At 41.1% G+C, this 20,168-nt stretch overlaps 1 protein-coding gene across 1 annotated transcript; it reads left to right on the forward strand.

The window, feature by feature from the left end:
* The first annotated feature begins 515 nt into the window (after window positions 1-515).
* On the forward strand, window positions 516-15,057 carry cbr1 (carbonyl reductase 1). The gene is made up of 7 exons (XM_088012933.1): window positions 516-630; window positions 2,029-2,161; window positions 10,465-10,634; window positions 10,866-10,973; window positions 11,856-12,064; window positions 14,260-14,313; window positions 14,415-15,057. Exons 2-7 carry the CDS (start codon window positions 2,049-2,051, stop codon window positions 14,586-14,588), a joined length of 828 nt encoding a protein of 275 aa, XP_087869059.1. The 5' UTR covers window positions 516-630; window positions 2,029-2,048; the 3' UTR covers window positions 14,589-15,057.
* Window positions 15,058-20,168: the final 5,111 nt, after the last annotated feature.

The raw sequence follows: 20,168 nt of genomic DNA on the forward strand, positions 1-20,168 counted from the left end.
ATTGCTCTACTTCTCTGAGCTGGATGAAACGGTCGCTGCTTCCGACAGACACAATTTGTTGTTCTAATGAATTTGTTTGGTAGAAATATGTTTTTGAAAATTAATAAGACAGGGCTTGCTCTGATGTCTGATTAGTTTGTCTTAATTCCACTTTTTTCAGGAAGATAGTCATAAGATATCACATAGCTAAAATTAAATGATTGGAAATGTGTTTCTGTTTTTATATTTTACTTTTCATAACAAACGTAACAAATAGTTTCCGATGCCCAAGCAACAGGGGGCGCTGTGGGAATAATCATCTTTTTATGGGTTGTTATTTGTGTACACTGTACAGTCTTGTGCACGAGTTGTGTCATGTGTGATTGAACCATGTGGTGTTTAATTTGCGACTAAGATAGAAATATATGTTTTGAAATCATAGACAAAATATTATGTACATAATAAATATTATTATATTATGTCTATGTTTGAAACCATAGACATAACCACCTCCTTCCAGACGTCATGTATTTCCTGTTTATAACTTCCGCTTCCTGTGGAGCTCTACTTGACTCTGGACGCTTCCTCGTTCCAGTCTGCTATTTTTACTGCTCCTTGGATCTTATCCTCCAGCTTCTTCTCCAAGCTGAAGTAAGGCGCCTTCAATAAACTGCATTCGTTTACATTTTTTATGTCTATGCATTGTTTACTTTAGGTAAAGTTGCCTCATGCTTACATGCAAAAGTGAAAGTCATTATTACACAAATAGCAGACGCAGAATCTTCAGGTTTACCCCTCTCACCCTCTCAATAGTCTGTAGTCAAGTTTAAAGTGAAATGTTGTGATTATGACCTAATTTGAGCTTCTTTTAAAAGCTCCTATTTTGTACTGCTTGGGGTATGTTGAATTATTTTCACGGGGTAATGCCGTCATCTGCTGTCGGGTTGTATTGTGGAATCTGTATTTGGAAATGTATGGCGATGGAACACAACAACAACAATAATAATAATAATAATAATAATAATTAACCCTTATCCTTAAGTGGGCTCCGTACTGTTTACAATCGGCTCACATTCTTTGATCTTATGAGCATTGTGAGACTTGTTCCTTTCATCAAAATGTCAGCACCTTCTCTTCTTGCACCTAGCATCTCCTTCTTGGAAGGCGTTTTTTGAAAGATACCATACCATACCAACTTTATTTGTAAAGCACTTTAAAACAACCACAGCTGATACAAAGTGCTGTACATTAAAACACAACATAACAATAAAAAAAATGAAAAATAAATAAATAAAAAACTCTTACAGTTTAAAAACAAACATACAATTTAAAACTAGATCCCACTGGAGTTGAAAGCCAAGTAAAATAGATGGGTTTTAAGACGAGCTTTAAAAGTGGACAGTGAAGGGGCCTCTCTAAAGTGCAAAGGCAAGTTATTCCATAACTTAGGAAGACCTGTCCCCTCTGAGCTTCCTTCTTGATCTCGGTACCTCCAAAAGCAGCTGATCTGCGGACCTGAGAGACCGATAGGGTGTGTAGGGGTGAAGAAGCTCAGAGAGGTAAGCCGGGGCAAGATTATGCAGTGATTTAAAAACAAACATAAGAATTTTAAAATGAATCCTAAAATATACAGGCAGCCAGTGAAGTGAGGCCAGGACAGGGGTCACATGCTCTCTCTGTCGAGTTCCTGTCAAAAGTCGTGCAGCAGCATCTGAACCAGCTGCAGACGTGAGAGCAGCGACTGACTGACTCCCAGATAAAGTGAGTTACAGTAATCCAGTCGAGTCGAAATAAAAGCCTGGATCACTGTTTCAAAATGCTGCCTGGAAAGAAAAGATTTCACTGACGCCAATCGCCTTAAATGATAAAAGCTGGACTTAACCACGGCTCTGATTTGGCTGTCCAGTTTAAAATCACTGTCCACCTTAAAACCAAGATCTGTAATAACAGGTTTAAAATAAACCTTCAAGGGTCCCAGGTCATGGAATGTAATTTGTCGGTGTGTGTTTGTTAATGTGTAGCTTGTTCATTGTTGGATTTTGTGTCCAGATCTCTCTCTCACCACAGTCATGTCAACCAAGGTCGCCATTGTTACTGGAAGTAACAAAGGCATTGGGTTTGCCATCGTCAGATCGCTCTGCAAGCAGTTCCAAGGGGATGTTTACCTCACTTCCAGAGATGTGTAGGTAGCTCACCTGGCAACACCTGAACAAGAATAAACTGTTTCTCTTACAGTTTATTTTCATTTCACCTCTTTGAATTCTGTTGCTTTTTTCACCCTAATTGTTCACAATCATAAATTAGTAAGGAGACTGACTTGTTATTTTGGGCGAGTGTTGAATCCTGTCAGATTTCACCAGGTGAAACCAAAGAGTAAGCACTGAAGAAAAACAAATGTAAGAATCTAAGTGAAGGACTAATTTAGTTTTAATTACTCCTTATACATTTTATGATAACCGGGTTGTAGTTTCATCGATTTTTTTAAATTTATTGTTTGTATTAATAATTTTTTTATATTCATTGACAAAATTTGGGTAGCTAAGTCATTTAAACTTTGTTTGTGTAACCTTTGTTTTTAGCAGGACAAATTGAACATTGACCAGGGACAACAGAGGAAAAACAGCCTTTTGTCTAATTCTGGCACATTTACAGAAATGTCAGCTAATGTGCATTGTTCCTACTGAATAATTTCAAATTAAATTACATAGTATTAACTAGGGCTGCGCCCTGCGATGGACTGGCAACCTGTCCAGGGTGACCCGCCTGTTGCCCGAAATGTGGGGACAAGGACGGACAGATGGACGGACGATTAGGGCTGCACTGATTGCGGTTTTGGCCGATACAGCTTCTTTTCCCCCTTTTTTTCTCTGAAAACTCACTACATTTAGCAACAAAGTCACTAAGTTGGCAGTAAGGTGACTATCGTTAACCGATGATGTGGTAGACTGGAGGACTGTGACTAATTCTCTGACCTTTGCAGAGGTAGATAAGATCAGTTCTATTTCATCCCTACTGACCGCCAGAGGGCGGTGCTGAAAGCACTGAATGTTCCTTTCGCGCATGCGCTGTTCGAGCAATAATGTCAACAGAGTCACACCTGTGACACATCGGATGATCAATCAGAGGCTATATAGCATGACGTCATCCGAGGCTCTGTTCCTCTTTTCTTCTCGCGTGCGGTTCGTTTCGTATGGCATCAGCCTTTTGGATTTCTGAATCTTTTGCCGTCGTTGGACGCCCGACTGCCTGTTGGCCGGAGTTGCGGAGTATCGCCCTCCGAGGGCTGCGACGGATCTTCATTTAAGGAACTGTTTGTTGGTGATGACAGCGTTTCCGCCTCCTCTCCCAACTCACAGGTTAGCCCTACTGTGTTTGTAAACCTGTTGGAGTTTAGCTAACGGTGTTAGCCTTTCTAAGTTTGACGGTTTGCTTTAATTGGTGACGGTAGCGTCTCGCCCCCTCTCCCAATTTTAGCTACCTTGTAAGCGGTTTGTTAGTACTTTGATTGGTGACGGGAACCTTTTTTGTCCCCTCTCCCAGTTTTATGTGGAATTTTGTTCTGTCCGGACGTGGCTGATTTTTTTTTTTTTTGTCTGACGTTGCTGACCGCGTCTGCCTGCAGTTGGTCTGCTGGTCTTTTCTGTAATTGGTGACGGTAGCGTCTCGCCCCCTCTCCCAATTTCAGCCAATTTTGTGATCGTAGCTGATTCTTCGTTTGCTGCTTAATTGGTGACGGCAGCGTTTTCGCTCCCCTCTCCCAGTTTAGTTTTTTCCCTTTATTCTGGACATGGACAGCTCCCACTGTTGTTCGGATTGTGGAGCTGTGCTTCAGGCAGATGATGGTCATGACCTGTGCCCTGCCTGCCTCGGGCATGATCACCTGGTTGAGGCCCTGTCGGATAATCCCTGCATGAACTGCAGCTACATGCCCCATGCAGTGAAGGTGGCTCGACTGGCCCAGTTACGCCCCGAGTGTGGACATGACCTTCCACCTTCTGGGCAGGTAACTGTACCTAGGCGCTCTAAGCGCAGGTCTGAGGCCACAGCCTCTGTGGCTCCTCCTAAGAAGAAGCGAACTAAGTCTGACCAGGGTCTTTCCACAAGGGTTGAACGGTTGTCTGCAGAGTTGGCGGAGATGAAATCCCTTTTTCAGGCACGTCAGGTGGAGGCTCCCCTGACTGGGTTCCCTTCCCCACCTATGCCAGAGTTGACTGTGGAGGACGATGTGCTGTCTTTGGCTGCCTCTGCCTCTCACTTTGGGAATGAGGAAGAGGAGGCACAGTCGTCTCGCGCTTCGGAGACTGGCTCACACTCTTCATCTCAGAGTGCAGCTAGTGGGGCTGGTGACAGCTCAATACGAGACATCATGCGTATGGCCTTCAGACAACTGCAGCTGGATGTCCCGCAAGAGGTGGACTCCGCTCCTGGCAGTGCCTTTTTCAGGCGTGGCCGAGGCCCTACTCCCTTTTCTGTCCCTCCATCGGAGGAGTACCTCAGGGAGTTGCATGCTTGTTGGCGGGACCCTAAAGCCTTTTCAAATCTCTCCCCAGATGGTCGAGTGTTGGCAGCTATGCATGAGTCGGTCAAGGCGGGCTTGGACCGCATGCCTGCGGTTGAACCTGCGGTTGCCTCGCTCATCGTGTCTCCAGATGAAGCACTGCGTGATGATGTTCGGTGCCCGCGGGCTCAATGTCGTATTACAGATGACTTCCTCTGTAAGGCGTATAATGCTGGAGCACGTGCCGGCCGCCTTGGCAATTCCTTGGCACACCTCATGTTTGCCCTTTCTGCATCCCTTCAGGATACCAGTGGGGCAGATGCAGCTGTTGGCTTTAGCGATGCAGCGCTTCAGGCCTTTGCATTGATGTCCAGGGAGCTTGAGCGTGTGATGTCTTTTCTGGTCCAGGCTCGCCGACAGGTCTGGCTGGCTCAGTCCACGTTGACTGAAACATGCCGTAGGACCCTCCGCAGTGTTCCTGTTGTGCCAGGGGAGTTGTTCGGTTCTGCTGCCTTAGAAGCGCTGGACCGAACCGTTCAGGCGCGGCAGACTAGAGAACAGCTTTCGGGCCTCAGCAGAGGTATGCCCCCTCCTCATCGTAATCTAGGGCGCCCAGCGGCTGGCCCCAGTATTCGGCCATTGCCTCAGGGTTCCGCTCGGCCTAGTGGGTCTTACCCTCGTCATGTAGAGCGGAGATCCAGCAGGGACTTTCGTGAGCTGGTCCGCCAACCAACCAGACACACCCGGGCCGCAGACGTTGGCCACCGCCCCCCCAGACCACCTAGGGGTCGGGGGGAGAGAAAGTGAGGCCACCAGGCCGGCCGTCGGATATTTTTCTCATCAGCAGCTCAGTTACTGGGCTGCTCTCGCTGTGGATCCATGGGTGGTTGCCACTCTGACCCATGGTTACCGGCTACAATTCCGACGGCGGCCTCACATCTCACACCGGGTCAGGGTGACCGTCATTGCCGACCCGGTGAAAGCGCAAGCCCTGGACCAGGAGCTTTCCGCCCTCCTGTCCAAGGGTGCAATCGAGGCAGTGGATCCTCTGCGGCAACCCAGAGGCTACTATTCAACGTATTTTCTCGTGCCAAAAAAGACGGGCGGCTTTCGTCCCATTTTAGATCTCAGGGGACTCAATCAGTATTTAAAGGTCCTGCCTTTTCACATGCTCACGACGGCAGAGGTTTTGCGGGCTGTGACAAAGGGAGAATGGTTTACATCAATCGACCTTACAGATGCGTACTTTCATGTACCTATTGCGGCAGAACATCGTCGCTTTCTCAGGTTTTCCTATCGGGGTCGCCACTGGCAGTTCCGTGTGCTCCCGTTCGGCCTCTCACTGTCCCCGAGGGTGTTCACTCGGTGCGTGAAGGCGGCCCTCTCTCCTCTGCAGGCCCAAGGTATGAAGGTTCTGCCATACCTCGACGACTGGCTTCTCTGCGCCCCGTCTCGAGAGCAGGCATCTCGCGATGCGAGTCGCCTGCTCGCTCATATGTCCCGGTTGGGCCTCAGGGTGAACATGGAGAAGAGCTGTCTGATTCCTTCACAGACAACCACTTTTCTTGGGGTGATTTTGGATTCTCCCTCCATGACAGCCTACCCATCTGTCCAGAGGGTGGATGGCATTCTCCGACTGGTGAGTCGATTCAGGCTGGGCAGGCGGCTTTCTTACATCGTCTTCCTGCGGCTGCTGGGCAAGCTAACATCAGTTACTCGGGTTGTGCCCTTAGGTCTGCTGTCTTTGCGCCCTTTGCAGAGGTGGATCAACAGCTGGCGCCTGGATGCGAGACTACACAGGCATCGCAAACTTGTGGTAACGTGGCCATGTCTTCGTGCCCTGAGTCCATGGAGAGACAGGGCCTACTTGTCCAGGGGCGTGTCCATGGGGGTGGTTGTGTATCGCAGGGAGGTGGTCACGACAGATGCCAGCTCCATGGGATGGGGTGCTGTGTGGCAACACAGGGCGGTCCAGGGCCGCTGGTGTCCACAGGATCGCTCCAAACATATAAATGTATTGGAGCTGCATGCTGTGCATTTGGCTCTCAGGCACTTTTTGCCCCACCTGCAGGGGAGACATGTCCTGATTCGGTCAGACAACACCTCTGTTGTCTACCACATCAACCACCAAGGTGGCACCAGGTCAGCACAGCTTCTGAAGGAGTCCCAGGATCTCCTGGAATGGGCGTCTGTTCACCTATCCACCCTGCAGGCGGTGTACTTGCCAGGGCTGCACAACCAGGTAGCAGACTCCCTTTCCCGACGGGCGCCGGCTCCGGGAGAGTGGTCCCTCCACGGCGATATAGTCCGCCTGATCTGGGACCTTTTCGGTCAGGCAGAGGTCGACCTATTCTCCATGGAGGAGTCGACTCATTGTCCTCTATGGTTTTCCCTTACAGGGGCGGCAGGTGCGCTGGGCCAGGACGCCTTGGCCCATCCTTGGCCAAGAGTCCTCCTATATGCCTTCCCCCCCCTTTCCCTGATATGGCCGACTCTTCAGAGAGTTCTCGAGGAGGGCCACAAGATGTTGCTGGTGGCTCCATATTGGCCGGCACGGCCATGGTTCCCCCTACTACGGAGTCTGTGTCACGGTGTCCCATGGTGTCTTCCGACCAGGAGGGATTTACTGTCTCAGTTGGGGGGTCAGATATGGCATCCCGACCCTCAACGCCTCCGGCTGTGGGTGTGGCCACTGGGAGACTTGAACAGCAGCTGACTGGGTATTCAGGTCCTGTCAGGCACACTATTTTGAGTGCCAGGGCATTCTCCACTCGTCAGCAATATGAAAACAGATGGCGTCTGTTTTCCCGGTGGTGCTCTGCCCACAATACTGATCCAGTAACCTGTCCGGTTCCCACTATTTTGGAATTTCTTCAGTCGCTTCTTGATGAGGGACGTTCTCCTTCTACGCTTAAGGTATATGTAGCGGCTATATCATCTTGTCATGCTGACGTTGATGGCTGTACAGTGGGGAGCCATATGCTGGTTTCTCTTTTTTTGCGTGGTGCTCGTAGGCTGCACCTGCCAACAATTCCGCGAGCACCAGTTTGGGACCTGTCCTTGGTCCTCAGTGCTCTGTGCCGCCCTCCATTTGAGCCTTTGGTTCATACAGACCTCAAATGGGTGTCATGTAAAACGGCTTTTTTGTTGGCTATTGTCTCCGCTAAGAGGGTCAGTGAGCTACATGCTCTTTCTGTCAGCCCGTCATGTCTCAGATGGAGTTCAGATGGTTCTGGGGTTACCTTGTGGCCAAACCCAGCGTTTGTTCCTAAAGTGCTTTCTCGTTCTCATTGTAACCAACCATTGAGGTTGGCGCGTTTTCAGCCTACGTCAGGGGAAGCTGACGATAGTTCTGAGTTACTGTGCCCAGTGAGGGCACTGGAAGCCTATATTGCAGCCACTGCTGCTATAAGGCGCTCGGACCAGCTTTTCTTGTGTTATGGGGGCCCGAGATTAGGTTGTCCTCTGTCCAAACAGCGCCTCTCCCATTGGATCGTGGACGTCATCTGCCACGCCTACACTGTAGGGCATCGCCCCCGGCCAGTTGGCGTGAAGGCACACTCTACCAGGAGTGTTTCCACTTCCTGGGCAGCCTTGAGAGGGGTTCCACTGGAAGCTATATGTGCTGCGGCGTCATGGGCTTCTCCGAGCACGTTCACTAGATTTTACAATGTGAATGTGGCCTCCTCTCATTCTCTGGACCAGGTTCTTTTACAGGGGTCCTCTGGGTCTCCTCATTGAGGTATGTGCTCAGGATTCCTTGTGACATTGCTGGTATTAGTCATTCAGTGCTTTCAGCACCGCCCTCTGGCGGTCAGTAGGGATGAAATAGAACGAAAGTTACGTATGTAACTACGGTTCTATGAATCCCGGATGACCGCCAGAGATTCTCTGTCACTCAGAATCCTTGCGTTTCGCGAGAAGATTCTGTAGGAACAGAGCCTCGGATGACGTCATGCTATATAGCCTCTGATTGATCATCCGATGTGTCACAGGTGTGACTCTGTTGACATTATTGCTCGAACAGCGCATGCGCGAAAGGAACATTCAGTGCTTTCAGCACCGCCCTCTGGCGGTCATCCGGGATTCATAGAACCGTAGTTACATACGTAACTTTCGTTTTCTCATGTAAATAAGTGATTCTTGAGAATAGGGACAAAACAGGTCCTATGGATAAAGCACAAAATTTGAATAAAATCTACACAAAATATAATTTTTTCAAATATCTGACTAAACTAACCTGGGTCATGTGAGCACAACAATGTATATTTTCCAGGTATTTGCTGAATATTTTTTTATTTTAAACATTGTAGTCGGTGGATGATGCCTGTAAAAGCCCTTGACCAGGAGCAGAACTCAATACATTATAATAGTTTAAAATAATTAAAGAAATACTAAAATTATATATTGTGACAATTAAGTATAAGTAGTCATATAAATAATTATAGAGGTATCAATAAATTGAATTAAAAATCATTTTTATATATTTTCCAACTCCATTGAAATTTGTCCCTAGTTTTTGTCAACACCGTCATACCCATACAGAGCCGATAGCTCTGTATGGGAGCCGAGAGCAGAGGGGCTACTGCAGCTGGCAGTAAAACAAAATAAAGTATGTCTTTATTTCTTACCATCTTCAGCGTAGAGCCTTTAAAACAACAAAATAAAATCTGAATATTTTTTCTAGAAAACTCTGGTGCTGACCTTTAAGTTTAAGTTATGATACTTCCCAAATATTCAATTCCTATATTTATAGATTCTCAGCCATCCATGACATGAAAAATCTCCATCAAAAATAAAAGTTTAAAGCAACTTAAGTTATAATTTAAATAACACATGACTTGTACTGAGGACCACTGCAATAAATCAATATTTATGAGGAATTTTATTAAGTGGATTTACTTATTAAAACTTGTTTTTATTTAGAGCCTTAAATTTTTGTAAAGATGTAACAGAGATTAGATCTGTGACACTGAATCAAACTCGTATCTAAGCAACATTTGAATCTTAGTTTGACTTCTATGGGTCTCTACAGGTTGTTCACTGAGAACAACACTTTTGTTATTCATTGCTACTTACTAGTCATTTTTGGTGGTGCAGCTTGAACACACAAAAAAATATAATTTAACCACATTTTACGTTACATTTTACCATAACTTTGCTGACCCCCCCAAAATTGCTCTTAAAAAATTTCCGTTTATGGTCCCCCCCAATAATGAGATGGAATTTACACCCTTGTCCCTCCGTACTTTCTCCTGATTGGCTCCCAGTCGGGGAAAACCCCACGCTGCAGTGATAAACTGGCCAAAATCCAACATGTTGAATATGCCTGATCAGTTGTAACACACCACACACTACAGGATGATTTTTGGACGTTCTAAGATTGTTGTAAGGGGAAAATCGGGGCAATAAAATCATGTAGTGTGAACTGGGCTTAAGGGAGGAGTGAACTATTTGATCAGGTAGTCGGGTATGCCTGTCTTCTTTATTTAAATCTATTGATTATCGAAGGGCAATGTAGTATACAGACTTCGTAATCTGTATTCTTTTGCTTGAATCTAGTTTTTATTTCCACTTTGGTTTTATGTTGTTTAGTTTTTATTCAAATGCATTTTTTGTTAATGGAGACTGAGAGTCCATTTTATTTTTGTTTTTGGTTGTTTATTTTGTTTACCAGTTCCAGTGTTTAGTGTTCTTTTGGAAATAAAGTGTATCTATTTTTGGCAGGATATTGCATGCATTATTATGTCATTACCGTTACATCAGTTTAAAATGGTCTTCAAACAATATTATCGTTTATCGCAATATTTTTTGAGACGATTAATTGCCCAGCAAAATGTATTATTGTGACAGGCCTACTTGAAAAGTTTTGTATGTAAAACCGTCGTCACAAGGTGTAACCTGAGATCGGTTCGTTTAGCAGCTAAACGTGTAGATAACTTGCATTTCCAATGTTTGACTGTAAAATGAATGGAAATGTTTTGCAGTGGTCGAGGTCAGGCGGCCGTAGAGTCTCTGGCCTCGGAGGGGCTGAAGCCCCTGTTTCACCAGCTGGACATCAACGACCTGAACAGCATTAAAACAGCTGCTGCTTTCTTCAAGGAGAAGTACGGAGGAGTGGACATCCTCATCAATAACGCTGGGATAGCGTTCAAAGGTAGCTTTGGAACAATGCAGATCAAATGTCTGTGATTTAAATTCACATGGAAACATACATACCTGTAGTTACTCCAAAGGTAAATCACATGTGGTGAAAACAACAATTGAATTTATATCCATGTAATATACAAATGTAATTGATTTATTTTCCAATTGGGCTTATAATAATGGTCTGTTTTTGATTTTGAATTGATTCATACCTGACTCTAACATCATGTTGACTCTTTAGTGGCTGACACAGCTCCGTTTGGGACTCAGGCTGAGGTCACTTTGAAGACCAACTTCTTCGCCACCAAAGACATGTTGACTCACTTCATGCCTCTCATCAAAGCTGGAGGTACAGAGTCAGATCTCATTCCATTTTGATACAGGTTTCTGATCATTCTGTCAATAATTTGGTGGAAAAAAAATCCAAAAAAATTTTGGGGAAATGTTCATATTTGATTTTGAAGATGTTAATCAAATTAACTCTTTAATCAGTACAAATTATTATAACTAAAACTGAAGAAAAATATTTAAATAAATAAAAGGAGGGAAAAATAAATATATATATTTTTAGATTCTAAAAATATGTTCTCTTCTACTTGTGTCATCTAGTTTCAGCTGAGATTCCCTATGTCATATCTATTTTACCTTTAAATAGATTGTAGAGAAAATGGACAGGCATGAAATATCTATAAATGAAACAATACATTTTAAAAAACTAAATGAAACATAGCATATGGAGTTCCTCAAGGGTCTTGTTGTGGAAAAAATTATTACCAAGCACTGTTCAGGAAAAATCACTCAATCAGGTTTATTTATGAATTGTACACAGTCAATCATGAAGCAGGTCTGTTTGAAAAGCTCTGCCAGGCAGAGACAACACATGAGTTTTTTACCGAGGATAAAGGAATTCAAAACAATTAGGTGAGACAGTCTGGTTCTCATGCAGCTGTGGGAAACAACTTCCAACCTTGTACATGTAACCCAAATAGATCTTTTGGTGAGAGTTCACAAGCATTTCATAAAACATGATCAGCAGATGTTAACTTATAGTAGTTTTCCACCACAGTCTATTTTTGGACCCTTATGGTAATATTGATATTGTTCTCGATGGTGTTTTCAGAAGCTTGCCATGATATTTTTGATGACGTATTTATTCATATCTATGTGAACATAGATTTCTTACACTACGTTTATGTTGTGCATAGTTTTTGATGTCCTCTCTCTTTCTTAGGTCGTGTTGTGAATGTTTCCAGCTTTGTTGGCTCCCGCACTCTGAACCAGTGCAGTACAGAACTCCAGCAGCGTTTCCGTAGTGACGACATCACAGAGGACGAGCTGGCGGTACTGATGCAGCGATTTGTTGACGCGGCCAAAAAGGGCGAACACAAGCAAGATGGCTGGCCGGATACAGCCTATGGAGTGTCGAAAACTGGTCTGACGGTAGGATTTACAGAGCTATGAAATGGTATTCATTATTTGTTACATATTTCATATTTAAATGTTACAGATCATGAAATAAATTTTAATTTCCAACTAATATGACCTGAGTGGTTACGTAGAACCAGTTTTGCTTCTTAAAGGAGAACTGCAAGCTGACATTTCTTTTGTACTTCCTTTGTAGCTGCGGCATTATTAAAATATTTAACATAAAAGGCACTTTTCTGAATATTTTTATTTCTATGTAGAACAAAGTTGTTTATCATAAATTCTAGATTTTTATTTGCACAATGTAGATCAACTGCTATGGGCTGCTTTGGGTTCAGATAAATCAAGAATTATTAAAAATGTTTAAAGATGCTAATTTAACATTGAGGTTCCTTAAAATGTCAAATCCTCAACACACCAAAGTTGATTAGCAACAACATCAGAGAAGTTAGACTTTTTTACCACATTATCAAAACCAGGCGACCATGATTGAGTTAAGAATGTACTTCCGACAAGCTGGACCTCTGCCCATAGGGGACGCTGTTCCAAAGAGCTTCTCCCTCTGTTTTCACATTGCAATGGAAAAAAACAAATTAGGCTAAGTTCACACCAAGGGCAAATCAGATCCAAACCCAACTTTTTAATCGCAGTCTGAACAGCCAAATTGCGATCTTTTACCCTCCCAAAAATGTGATTTGTGTCACTTCCATATGTGGTCCAAAATCAGATACATATCAGATAGTTTTCAAATTTCAGCAGTCAAAACAGTCACTTCACATTTTATCCGACTTTTACATCATTTAGTTGAGATGTCATAACTCTGCTCTAAAAGTCAATGTTCCTTCCTTCTTTTGTTTATAGTCTTGTGACAATACTGTCGACTTCAACTGCTCATTAGCTTTAAAATTGATCTGTAGACAGCGGCAGCTATTATCACTACCACAATCAATGTGCTGCTGTGTGACGTCAACGTTCTTCTTCTGAGCATCAGGGGGTTTTGGGGCTGAAAAACGTTCACAAAGAAGTCTGGTTGTGGTCACATTTATTTAGTAGTATGAACGACCACACACACACACGCACAGAAAAAAATCGAATGGCAGCCAAAAATTGGAATTAAGCATCAAAAGCAGATATGTGAACTTAACAGAAAGAATGTTTAAGAAAAAAATAATATATTTGTAAGGAAATAAAGGAGCTGGAAAGAAACAATATAGCATTAAAGTCAAATTTGCTAAAAAGCCAAGAAACAATATTTGTTAATGGAGAATAAGAACATGGAGATAAATTATAATATTTGGATTAAAGTACAAATCTAAATTTCTATTATGAGCTATTATGGTATTTTTTTTTTTTTTTTTTAATTTTGTTGCATTTATACATTAAATTATTTGTTATGCTTTTTACTGGGGAAGTAAGTCATTTATTAAGCTAGTTATTTATTTCTGTATTTATTCGTTCTTATGGCAGGTTTGGTGTTCCGTAGTCCTTAGGTGATGGAACACTTAAGCATCCACTTAAACCAGTCAATTACTGTCAACTGTGTCAGGTTCTTGGATCTTTTGCAAGCTATTCTTATTCTGCTTAGCAGCCCAGAACAGGAACATTTAGTTTATATACTGTAGAAATAGAACAAACTTATAATCCAGAGAAGCTCATCTAGAGAAACTAATTCATTACCTTAGATCAACATTTACAACCATCTACTTTATAGAATCAAACATGGAGAACCAACACTTATTACTTTAGACTAATGCTAAGCTTATTATTATTATCCATAGAAACTCTTTATAGCTTATAAATTATGGAGTACGTATGCTTAAAATAGGAGCATCTACTTCATGAATTAGAGCAAACTTAGAATCCAGAGAAACTCCTATTGGCTTATCTAGAGAAACTACATTAGATCAGTATTATCAGAACAAGAATTCAGAGAATCCCCTAGAAATCATGGATTACTTATTCTTATATATGGGGCTATAGTTTTTGTTTTTCTTTTTTCTTCTTTTGCTCTTTCCTTTGGTTTGTTGTTTTGTTGTATTTCCTTCTAATTCATGTAAAGCACTTGGAATTGCCTTGTTGCTGAAAATGTGCTATTTAAATAAAATTACCTCACTTTACTTTTTGGATTATTAGTAGGTTTGGAGTTCTGTTCATAAACAGTAAAGAGTTAAATTCTCCGTCTGAGGCATTTCTGTTCTGTGTGCCTTCAGACGCTGTCCATGATCCTGGCTCGTCGTCTGTCTAAGGAGAGGCCAAATGACGGGGTATCTCACTTTGACTTTATTTTTTCATGATCATTTTAATTCTCTCTGTGTTTAGGAATGTCAAACTGCTAGCATGAATTTTGTGTTTTACCTTAACTCAGATTTTGCTCAATGCCTGCTGTCCTGGATGGGTGCGCACAGACATGGCTGGTCCAAAAGCCCCCAAGTCTCCAGACGAAGGTGCCGTCACGCCGGTGTACCTGGCTCTGCTTCCGGCAGGAACAGCTGAACCCCATGGGAGGTTCGTCTCTGAGAAGGAAGTTCAGCCGTGGTGAAAAACCTGGAGGCAGCTCATGTTTAAAATCCAAACACTAGTCTAATGAGACAGGTCAAACTTTCTTGCCATTTACATATTTTAGCAACATTACCATTCAGGAATCTAATAATGAACCAATGTCTTCTATATTAAATAATGCTCTTCTGTAGGTCATTTTTAAAGGTGATTTATTGCTTTAATAATCAAACCAATGTGATGTTTTTGTGCCTGTTACTTCAAATGCCTTCAGTATTTGAATGTTTAAAGTGCTGACCAACTTTATTTTTGCCTTTGATTATTATTTTTCACTGTTACTACATCGGAAAATTGTCAATTACCTTAATGTGATGAAGTTACCTGTTCTAAAATAAAAAGTGAAAATGTTTTTCTACAATAAAATATTTTTTTCCTAACTGCATTGATTTATTAATAAAGATTTTCAAAGAGCTATTGATCAAAAATACTAATAAAGTGACTGACAAAACAACTATCGGTTTCTCACTGTAGTTATTTTGTATTGAGTCATCAGATCCAACTCATGGTCTTGCACGTACAGCCAATCAGCATCAAGGAAGAGAAACGTTACTCTTACATTACTGTAGCTGCTTTGCAAACGCCAGCCAATAGAAAGCCAAGTTGCCCTGGTATTTACATATCAGCATTTCTTTAAAATTTTAATGTATGTGAAATTGTATGAATTTCAAACTTTACAAAAAAGACAATCTGGATAGGATGGTTTTCCTGAAGTAATTTAGAGTTATGTTCCACTGAAAAATCTGCAAATGGGTGACTCCACAAATACTGAATACAAAAGTGTCTGTTGTATACTTTTGTGAGATCCTTGTGTTTCATGTAAATTTTGAAACATTGAAATGAATGATCTTGATGATTCTCTAATTTATTGACATGTACCTGTAATTACAAATTAGAAGAGATATATGACTACTGAGCGGGAGGAGACAGCCAGGTGAGGAAAAACTGTTCTTATGCTATTCAGTATTTTTATCATACAGACATTAATTAGACTGTTCTTGTTGTGCTATTAGCTAGCTGCTAGCTAACGACTTTGCTAGCAAAGCAAGATAAATAAAGCTTCTTCCCTGTGCCGTTAATGATATCAGTCATTCTTCAGTATAGCTTATGCAATAGGGGCACATCGCCCGTCCAAAACTGATCAGCTCCATAATGGATATATGTCTTCTAATTTCCTTTGCTGCATAATGTACATTTCATTTATTCTAGCGTTAGATAAATGTATCTTGAAGTAGAATAGCACTTAAACAAAAGTCCAACAAGGATATTCATTTAGAATTAAAAATAACTCACCCTGAATTACCATGATAAATATAATGTATGTAATAAAAGTGAGTCATTAATGAAGGGGAAAAAACTCATTCCAGACTTTAAGTAAGTTTAGGGTCTGGTTCACAGATAAATACAATAAAATAATCAAAACTTTTGGAATTGTAATGATTAATTTTTTTAAACAAAAAGTTTTGTTTAAAAAACTTATTTTTAAATTAAATAACTCATTCGTAAACTTAAAAAGTTATTTGCCAAACATAAACTTTTATTTGCACTCATCAGAAATATTTTGTTGCGCCCCGCCCACGACGTCATGTGAGAATCACAAGCAAAACTTTGAGTCACAAACGAAAACTTAGAATAGCAAGAAAAGATTTCTGACATGCGCAAATAAGTTTTTTATATATTACAGTACACTAAAAGGTTGCATTGTGCCCTTGTTTATATTTTTAATAGAGTAATTCTGTAAAGACAAAATATGTCTGGTGGTCTAGCTCTGATTTACATATCTTGCTAAATTGCGGGTTTGAATATTGCAATACTTTCCTATAACAAAATAGACCTGCATAATTAAATTACTAATAAAATAGCATAGTTGTATGGCATTACTGCTTTTATCAATGTTGTTACTATTTAATGAAGTTGTCTATCATTACTGCATTATACCATGTTGATGTAGAAAGAATTTGAACATGTTAAAAGTATTGTTGTCATAGATGTAGATGTAGAAAATACTAAGAAAGAATATTATAGTACAGTAAAATATTAATGTTTTTATTTGGTTTGGTTTGCACAATGAGCCACTGAATATTTTCGTCATTGTACAGGCAAGAATTTAAAACTACTTTCAGCCATGGTTATAACCAAGTTAACATGAATAGTAATTTATTGATGATTTATTGGTGATGTTATTGATGTCATAGGGGTGGGTGTAAAAATAAGTTTATGCTTCCATCCACTCCCTGAATGTGTGAATATACTTTATTAGAGTTCTTTTGTTTGCTTTTGTTTTAAATTTTTTATTTGTAGATAACTTTATTTTTTTATTACACAATACATTCAACGTGGGCTGCACAGTGGTGCAGTTGGTAGAGCTATTGCCTTACAGCAAGAAGGTTCTGGGTTCGATTCCCAGCCTGGGGTTTTTCTGCAAGTGCTACGCCTCTGTAAAGCGGAATAATGAAAACTCGGACACAATGTTACTGCTCTCGTCTCCAGTGTTGTAATGGAGGAGCAGAAGCGTGGCGTTCCCCTACATCCGATCAGACAAAACCAATCGAGACTCAAACGATTAACAAACTCTCAAAACTTAAAATCTAAAAGGGTTGAACTTTTCAAGAATTATAAACGAACATAACCGGAAAAGTAACATTAAAGAAAATACATTTTAAACTTAGGCTACTTTTTACTGTATCGGCTTGTAGAGCTGAACGTGAAAGACCAAAATAATTGATCGCAGATCACCTTTTAGTTTCTAAAATAGTTTTATAACCACTACGCAAGGAGTTTGCATGTTCTCCCTGTGCATGCGTGGGTTCTCTCTGGGTACTCCGGCTTCCTCCCACAGTCCAAAACATAACTAACTGGTTTCATGGCTAACTGGTTTCTCTAAATTGTCCCTAGGTGTGAATGTGTGTGCATGGTTGTTTGGTCATCCACCTGTTACAATCAGTTTAGAAACTTAAGTTTTTTCGTAATATTAAAATATTCTAATGCTGGGCCAATCAGACAGTATTACTCAACTTCGTTTAAGGAACTTCCGATGTTTGTTTTGCTCCAGACTCTGTCCATGATCCTGGCTCGACGTCTGTCCAAGGACAGGCCAAATGATGGGGTAAAGAAAAACAAAACATCTTCTAAATGTTATATTTTATAATACTTCGCTTTTTATCTGGTTCTTCAGTCATGTTTTGGGCTCACTCGTGTTTTTTTTAAACTCTTTTTCTCATATCTTGCTGAACGCTTGCTGTCCAGGATGGGTGCGCACCGACATGGCCGGTGAGAGAGCAGCCAAGTCACCAGATGAGGGCGCCGTCACACTTGCATATCTGGCCCTTCTGCCACCTGAAACTATGGAACCTCACGGAAAGTTTGTCTCTGACAAGAAAGTTCAGCCGTGGTGAACACTGGATGAATTTAAGTCTTCACAGAGGCAAAAATCTGTTCATTTTTTAAGAAGGGGTTGAAACCGGTTACTGAAAGATACAAAGGTACAAAAGAACCTTCTTACCAACAACACCATAAACTGCAAAGTTTCACAAAAAAGTCACTACAACAACACAAGCAATAGGCTTTACCAAGATATCCCCAAAGTGTTCTCATTGGACATCACAGATATAGTACGGCGGAAAGGTCAAGGGAAAAGTTGGCTCCCTTAGACTTTTCTCTCCCGTTTGACATCTTGGATTCTGGCATTGGCTGTTACTTGCACACACACATAACAATAAAAGAAATTCTTAAATGCTGTGTTTTATGCCAAAGACAAATATGTCAGACGAAACAACCTCATTCAGATGCCTTCAAACTGTTTCTGGTTAAAGTCTTGTAAATCATCTCTGCTCCATCTATTCTCCCGTTGAGTCAGTACCCCAGCAGATTGTGACCCAGCGTGGTGCTGATGTACATTACGTGTGACAGAGGGAGTTGTAGTCTTGTCAGACAAGAGTAAAGCCCCGATTGCCTTGTAGATAAAAACTAATCCGTTGCGTGGGAGCAGCGTGGAGACGGCCAGAGACAGAGGGGAAAGATAATCCTCTAATCTCTGCTGTCTGCCAGAGGAATTTCCCTCATCCTCCCTTTGACGATCATAATGACCGCCACTGTCATTGTTTGTAAGCGCTGGACGGGCATTATAATTACTTTATTGATCCTGCAGTTGGGAATTCCCTCAGTGGTAAATTCACAAGTGACAAAACTAATACAGTCATCAATAACAACTTTGATTACGTGCAGCACATTATTAGGGTGGACAAGAGGCCTTGTTTCTCTATAACTCATTTATCTGTGTCATTTTTAGCATAAATGACAGTTTATAACATGGATGCTGATTTTAATATAAAAAAGTGCTTATACTCAATGGGATGAAATTGCTAATAATTAGCTTATTTAGCCTGTTTCATGTTAGACACGTTCTACTAAATTCTAAGGAACTAATAATAATAATAAATAAATAATAATACATTTGATGTATTTTGCAATTTACAGTTACCGCTTCAATGTGGGTCATGAAATTGAGCACAATTAATTTGTGATCTAGGTATTGGGTATTTCCCAGCATGGCCCAGTTGGTTCCATGTTTTGTTTTTTTTTGCACTACATGTAACCCTTTCCATTACTTAAAAACTGCATGTTGTATTTTCCTGTGCTATTTCTGTCGGATCTTAAACTTTGTTTGACCTTAGGCATTCAACTGGACAAAAACTTCCAAAAGATTTATTGTTGTTTTTTATCAGAAAGTTTCACAGTTTAAAAAGAACACAACATTACCACGCTGTGGCATTTTAAATATCTATATGTGTATGCTGCTAATGCTACACACCATCACCATGACCTCCAAAGTCTAGTGTTAAGATGTGATTTTGAGACCTCACTACAAAATGGTTGACTTACTGTGCTGTGTACTAAAAAATAAGTGAACGGACAATTCAAACACAACTTGGGAACATTTTATCCTGTCTTTTTTATTTTCCTGTAGCAACTAGCTGGCTACATGCTAAAAGTATGCTAACATTAGCATATAAACAGAGCTAGGCTATCTGGTATTTTTTACCTTATAAATTTATTTTCTCACAAATTTTTATTATTTCCATGACAAGAAAATTGCGACTGCTTTTTTTCAGCTTCTGTTGAGAGTTTTAATGTTCCTTAGCCACCAGGGTCTGCAGCCCTGTCTAGCTTTTAAAACAGAGTTATACACAGCAAAGTATAAAGTCACTATGGAAGAGTGCCGTATGACCTGGCTTTTGGTTAAAAAGCAGATAGATTTTCAGAAATAGACATATTTACTAAACCCATATCTACTTTTATCAAAGTTACAAACTACACATATTGTAAAGAAAGTCTTCTGGGTAACGTTTAGCCTATTTCAGGTTTGTTAAACTGTGAACCTGTGATGCAGCTGAAGTCCATTAACCTAATTTGCCTATCAATGACTAACCTGTCATAAGTAACTTTTCACATGCTTTATATCCCGGTTCATTAGAATGTAACACATGAATGATGATTCAAAAGTGCAATAATAAATTATTTATGACCCAATAACAATATTGTGTCGATTCCCAGATTGCAGAAAATT

Source organism: Poecilia mexicana, unplaced genomic scaffold (assembly GCF_051168715.1).
Source record: "Poecilia mexicana isolate PSO_F unplaced genomic scaffold, ASM5116871v1 scaffold_15, whole genome shotgun sequence".
Taxonomy (NCBI): Eukaryota; Metazoa; Chordata; class Actinopteri; order Cyprinodontiformes; family Poeciliidae; genus Poecilia; species Poecilia mexicana.